General features: G+C 50.4%; 1 protein-coding gene across 1 annotated transcript; it reads left to right on the top strand.

Annotated features, from left to right (window-relative positions):
* The first annotated feature begins 931 nt into the window (after window positions 1–931).
* LOC123170471 (GDSL esterase/lipase At4g28780) lies at window positions 932–3,236 on the top strand. Its single transcript, XM_044588337.1, has 3 exons — window positions 932–1,322; window positions 1,396–1,526; window positions 2,327–3,236. Exons 1-3 carry the CDS (start codon window positions 1,067–1,069, stop codon window positions 3,035–3,037), a joined length of 1,098 nt encoding a protein of 365 aa, XP_044444272.1. The 5' UTR covers window positions 932–1,066; the 3' UTR covers window positions 3,038–3,236.
* The last annotated feature ends 4,015 nt before the right edge of the window (window positions 3,237–7,251 follow it).

Here is a 7,251-nt window from a genome sequence, read left to right as displayed (position 1 = left end):
CAATCGCTAATGGAGTACCGACACATGAATCATGGAATTAAATTGCCATCGGAAATAATCATGTCGAAATTTATCCATACGAAAGTAGTGCTTATGAGTAGTAGTGCTCAGCGATGCACTAACCCACTAATTAGTACTCACGAGCCACCTACTTTTCCTACACAAGGTAGATTTGTTGGCTCAAAATCAGCATCAAGATGATACAAAACCATGGACACACACCCGGCCTTGATACTCTATAATGCACAGTGTCAATGAGCCACCTACTGCATTGTTCTTTTAGCCCTTGCATAAAGCAAGGAGAGCAAGATAAGATGGAGATGTGGACATATAGACTAACAAATTGTTTTAAACTTGTTACAAATATACTCCACGCCAATCGATCCAGCTCTACATTATTCTCTTTTTTGTACATATCTACGCCTCAGAAGGTGGAGGCTGCCGCCGTACGATCATTTTTTTATAGTTCGGTCTCTCGGCTGCCAGCTCTACCAGCATGTACAATATACACCTCATGGTGTTCCTTCAGTTAGTTGCGCTGTGACCTCCCAAGAATGTATAGAATGATTAGAATCGACCTGTCATCTCAAAAAATACAAGAACCTTCGGTCATCTCTCGAAAGTAGAGATCGACCAGAGATTTGACAAGAAGATCTCGACGGAAGATACGGTAAGGATAACATCCTAATTAACTAACTAATCAGTTAGTCGTCATCTCATTTTGATGGACCCATCGAGCATCCACAACTTTCCCTGGGAGGCATCCGGTCACTTTCACATATGTGTATATTTTAGAAGCATATGCACAAGCACAACTGTAAAGTACTCTATAATTATATATTGTGTCCCGGCTTGGTACTTTCGTTGACTAGCTAGCAAGTTGATCTGATCATATAAATCGATCAAACCGTGCTAATTGGGCCTATAAGTACATACCCCTTGCCGTCCCCCTTAATCACCATTAGTTGATGGCCGTTTAGCTCGCATACAATCACACCTGTAGTACTGTCTACTATACTGTACACGAGGTTCGCTTCGGGCTAGCCCGATCCCTGGCCAGCCAGCCATGAAGGGTCCGGTGGTCGTGCTTCTGGGCCTTGTCATCGTCGGTGCCATTGGTGCTAGCAGCGCTGATGCGCGGCGGCCGGTGATGCCGGCGATATTCGTGCTGGGGGACTCGACGCTGGATGTGGGCAACAACAACCACCTGCCCGGAAAGGACGTTCCCAGGGCCAACGAGCCTTTCTATGGCATCGACTTCCCCGGTGGCGCCCAGGCCACTGGGAGGTTCAGCAACGGCTACAACATCGCCGATTTCGTCGGTATGTATCACACAACTTCACAGCTATATTTATCACGTGTTCATGCGTTAACCTGACGGATGGGTGGATGCAGCGAGGCAGCTGGGGTTCGAGAGGAGCCCTTTGGCTTACCTAGTGCTGAAATCTCGCAACTATCTCATCCCCAGCGCTCTGAAGAGAGGGGTGAGCTACGCTTCCGCGGGATCCGGTATCCTCGACTCCACTGTAAGTGACTTCAATTTATTTACTGAGTTATATATTAACTAGATCAGCCTTGTACCATTTCGTGTAGGGTTGGCATCTATTTGTTCCAGAGGATTTGTTATGTATAGTATATTTGTAATACCATGTTTTGGTAGCAGGGGAAAGCTTCTCCAAAGTTGCCAATATACACATTTTAAAGTGATATTAGCAGGGTAACTAATTTATAAATTCATATTCACAAAAAAAATCTAAATTCCCCAAAGTGCGTGCTGTCCGTCGGTGGATCTGTCCAGTTAACTTGGCAGTGACACCAATGTTCAAGGGAGGGAGCTGGAACGTGGAACCAGGAACCGATGCGATCGATCATGTAGGCACGTTACCTAGCTAAATAACTAATAATAATCTAATAATTAAGTTGTCTTGTACTAGTAGTTACGTAATCATCACATGCTCACAACAGTAATCATCATTTCGCAACAAAAAAAACAGTAATAATCAAAACACACCAATAGTAATTAATCTTCTCCACTTCAAGTACGAGCCCGTTTGTCAATTAACTGCAAGTGTTGTCGTGAAGGGTCCCTGTGGTTCTAATTCAAATTTAATATATAAATTAAACGGCAGTAACTTCATGTCACAAGAGTTGCACGTTATATAGAGAAGTAAACGTACTGATCAAATCTTTGTTTTAAGGAAATCAAATAATATGTCCTTCTTGCGTTTTAAAATGGAGAAAATATATCGTTACTAATTAACCACACGGTTGTTGCAACTCTAATAACTAGCTCCACCTACTAATCGTTTATGTGTTCTGCATGCAGAACGCGGGAAAGAACATCCCGCTGTCAAAGCAGGTGAGCTACTTCGCGTCAACAAAGGCCGAGATGGAGGCCGTGTGGGGCAGCCATAAAGTCACCAAGCTTCTGGCCAGCTCCTTCTTCCTCCTGGGCTTCGGCAGCAACGACCTCTTCCAGAGCAGACCAAAGTCCCAAGCCGATGTTGCCGCACTCTATGCAACCCTCGTCTCGAACTACTCCGCCGCCATCACTGACCTGTATGGGATGGGCGCCAGAAAATTTGGGATCATCAGCCCTGGCCCAGTGGGGTGTGTGCCGCGGGTGCGCCTGTTGAACGCGACGGGCGCCTGCAACGATGGCATGAACCGCCTCACTGTCGGGCTCGCCGCGGCGTTCAAGTCTGGCCTGGCCACAACCCTCAGCCCAACGAGGCTCCCAGGCCTCATGTACTCCCTTGCCGACTCCTTCGCCGGCACGCGGGCCAACTTCGACAACCCCCAAGCGGCCGGGTTCATGAACGCTGATAGCGCGTGCTGCGGGAGCGGTAGGCTGGGCGCGGAGGGTGAGTGCATGAGGAACGCGACAGTGTGCAGTGACCGCGATGCATATGCTTTCTTTGACAACGTGCACCCAAGCCAGCGGGCCGCCGAACTAGGTGCGCAGGCTCTCTTCGTGGACGGCCCGACTCAGATCACCACACCCATCAGCTTCAAGGAGCTAGCCCACCAGAGATGATTGATTGATTCCTTGAACGCTAGTACAAGACATGATTGATTCTCTTCAGTTTGAGTGATTTTGTATGTTGTATTTCTTTTTGAAAACTCCATATATTGCCAACAAAGAGCATCTCTAGCCAATCCCCTAAAAAATAGAGGAGTAAACGGCTGAGTAAATCTTAGTGGGGTACTTTTACTTCACTAAGTTTTGGTCATTTCTAGCCGATCTTCTAAAGTTAGCGGAGTAAAATTTACTCGAACAATTGGCACGCGAGCTCCGGCGCCGACAGGATGGACAAGACGAAGGATGGCGTGGGCGAGCTGAGGCGCAAAGTGGCCGACGAAGTGGCGGTAGAGCATCTTGTCGTCGCTCATGATGAGGAATGGACAGACCTCCTCCATGGCGCCGTACCCAGCGACGAGCACCCGGGGCCTCCATTTAGCCACAGGAGGAGCGGCTTGGGCTTGTTGTCGTCGCTGCCGACGACCTCGGGGAGGTAGTAGAATAGCGCACGCCTGGCCGTCGCGTCCCCCATCACGAACCTGGCGTACGACACCAAGTCCACGTCATGCGTTTGCCCGGGCGGAGTACCCATGGGTCGGCCTCCTTGCGCCCGACCTCCGTGCGAGGGCATTGGCTTGGGTCTTCGGCTAGCCGTCGCCCTGCTCATCTCCTTCGCGCCCGCCAGTGCAGCCAGCAAAGTTGGTCGCTCTAACATGCCCTAGCCGCCACTGCCTTGCCGCAACCCAGCGTGAGGAATCTCACCTTCTGCCGGCCACACACTGAAGGTGGTGAGGTCGCGATCGTCGACAAGGGTGTTGGCGCCGCCTCTCCTCGCAGCGCCGCTCTTCTTCTTCCTCTCGTTGCCTCACACAACTCTCTTGTGGTTTCTCTCCATCTTCTTCTCTCAAGAACACAAGAACACACACATGGAAGAAACTCAAACACACACACGCATGGACCAAGAACGAGCACAAATGCTTTGCCATAGGCTCTTCTTCTTGGTGAACACACAGGCTACATATTTTCCTCAGCCCTCTTTTTCATTCATCAATGCAACATATATATATATACATAAAGGTTAGGCACTCATGTCATGCAGTCCACGGCTCTACCTAGACCCACTACTCCACTAAACACTTCATGCACTAACCACTAGCTAACACACCGGCCTCTAACTTGACTCGGCTGCTCATCCAGCATGCACGGCTCAATTAACTAGCCCACTAACCAACTAACTCCATGCACTACATGCATGCCCGCGTACACCGCTCGAGTAGCTCCTTCTCAGCAGTGCACGCCGCGCTTATACGCGCACAACGCGGCCGGCGTCCAACAGATCACCAACGGCCTCTGATTCAACTTTCACCTACACGACGGACACGAACACCAACTCATGGACCTAGACCTACACGGTGAACGCCAACGCGAGAACAGACTCACGCGTCACCAACACGAATGCTCGCCACGGCGCTGCGTCCCGCATGTCCCGCACGCATCCGACGCGCCCGACGAGTCCGACCGCACCAGTGCGTCCCGCACGTCCCGCACGCATCCGACGTGTCCAACGAGCCCGACTGCACCAGACGTCGTGGCTTATTCCAACACACACCCTAAGCCACGACATCGCCGTCGTCGGAGTTGGGGTAACTCCCGTCATCGATGTCGCCACGACCGCGGACTCGACCCGGCGCGCTGACGCCGGTCGCTACCGTGCTTGCTTCGTCGTCTCCGGCGACATACGCCGAGCTCCTTCTCTGCCGGCGACACACGTCTGGCGTTCCTCGGTGACAAACGCTGTTGATGGGGTCGCGCTCAAACGCGAGCCTTCCCGGACGCCGCTTCATGGCGTAGCACCGCGCCGCTGCGGCCTCCACCGACGCGCCGCGTTTCCGTGACCCACAATCGTCGAGCCGAGCCGCCGCGACCTCTGCGCCACCACGCAGGTCCTCCGCGACCTCCTCGTCTCCGCGACCGCCGTGCTCTTCGGGCGCACGGCATCACTCCGCACCACCGCGGACTCGTCATGCGTCGCAGTCGCCATGCGCTCGCCGCGCGCTGCAGCCTCCATGTCCGACACGCTCGGTGCGCGCCCCGCGGTCGCCGCCGCGCGCCGCGGCAGCCCCCGAACCTGGTCGCTCTGATGCCAATTGTTGGTGCCGCCTCTCCTCGCAGCGCCGCTCTTCTTCTTCCTCTCGTTGCCTCACGCAACTCTCTTGTGGTTTCTCTCTATCTTCTTCTCTCAAGAACACAAGAACACACACACATGGAAGAAACTCAAACACAAACACACCCATGGACCAAGAAGGAGCACAAATGCTTTGCCATAGGCTCTTCTCCCTGGCGAACACACATGCTACATATTTTCCTCAGCCCTCTTTTTCATTCATCAATGCACCATATATACACACAAAGGTTAGGCACTCATGTCATGCAGCCCACGGTTCTACCTAGACCCACTACTCCACTAAACTCTCCATGCACTAACCACTAGCTAACACACCGGCCTCTAACTTGACTCGGCTGCTCATCCAGCATGCACGGCTCAATTAACTAGCCCACTAACCAACTAACTCCATGCACTACATGCATGCCCGCGTACACCGCTCGAGTAGCTCCTTCTCAGCAGCGCACGCCGCGCTTGTACGCGCACAACGCGGCCGGCGTCCAACAGATCACCAACGGCCTCTGGCTCAACCTTCACCTACACGACGGACACGAGCGTGAACTCATGGACCTAGACCTACATGGTGAACGCCAACGCGAGAACAGACTCACGCGTCACCAACACAAATGCTCGCCACGGTGCTGCGTCCCGCATGTCCCGCACGCATCCGACGCGCCCAACGAGCCCGACCGCATCAATGCGTCCCGCACGTCCCGCACGCATCCGGCGTGCCCGACGAGCCCGACTGCACCAGACGCCGTGGCTTATTCCAACAAAGGGGGCTTCACGTGAGTCGTCAGCCGGCTACAAGTGGGTCTTCACGTGAAGAAAACTTATACTCGGACGAGTAGCGGTGGAGTAAAAATAGGCGCCCTCTAGATGGAGTAGCAAAAGTTTTACTCCTCTAACCGATTTGGGAGATTGGCTAGGTGCCGGTTAGATGAGTAAAACTAAAATTTTACTCCTTTATTGCCTATTGCCTTTTAGGGGATCGGCTAGAGATGCTCTTATGTTCATACAACCGAAGTCAACACTAAGCCTCACGCAGGATGGCACACCTCCCACTAACACGACGTCACACTTAACACTAAAGCAAAAGCTTGCTATCTCATGAGCCACTGTGTTTGTCTTCCTCGTATTTTTCACCGGCTCATAACTCTGCAATAACCGGGAAACCGTATCACCACTTTCTTCGAATCAACAAGAGAAGACCTATCCATGGAGTTATTAACAAGAACGTATGAACCAAGACGCAACCTGCCTCTGGAATAGGCTGATTCAAGGTCACATCGATGTAAATACCGGCAAGACACGAACGGAGTTCATCCTCCACGGTATTGGAACATGGGGGCAGAAAAAAATACAACAATACGGCCTAGCCCACCAGACCCCGACCACAACACTTAGGCTGGTCATAGTGGGAGTAACTTATCTAGTAACATACCCAGACGTCTTCTAGTCAATGAAAACGTCTCCTCCCACTGAACGAACAATGCCAGAAAGCTAGAAATAAATCTAAAAAAATGCAAACACTAATGCCAAGTTTAGGACTGAACATTGGTGGGCTGGTTCCACCATAATGAACCTTTCCTTTTTTTCCATTCTGATTTTCTGCTAGGTTTTTCCAGCTCTTTCTTTTTCTTTTATTTCCATTTTCTATCAGTTTCTTTCTTTCTATTTTTTTTGTGCACCCGTGGAGGTTTTTCCAAAAAATACCAACAAATATTTTTTAAACATGTGATGAATATTTTATAAATATCTAATTGACATTTTTCAGTAAGTGATGAACTAGTACACATTGAACACTGATTAAATATGTGAAAAACATTTGTAAGCATGGAGTGTTATCATTATTTCTATTTTCTATAAAGAAAATAAATTCCAATTTTAGGGTTCTCCCTCTGCAACGCATCGAAACCTATGGAGGAGGAGGAGGAGGAGGTTTGAAAATATTTTAATGCAAAGTACTTCCTTACTAAGGCAGTAAAGAATCTTGGGTAAAAGGAAATTAAAGAAAAATGTGAAATTAAATTTGTAGCCTCCTTTAATTTGCCTCAATTTTGCT

This window comes from Triticum aestivum, chromosome 7D, assembly GCF_018294505.1.
Source record: "Triticum aestivum cultivar Chinese Spring chromosome 7D, IWGSC CS RefSeq v2.1, whole genome shotgun sequence".
NCBI classification, from domain to species: Eukaryota; Viridiplantae; Streptophyta; class Magnoliopsida; order Poales; family Poaceae; genus Triticum; species Triticum aestivum.
This window is presented reverse-complemented; position numbering and strand designations above follow the sequence as displayed.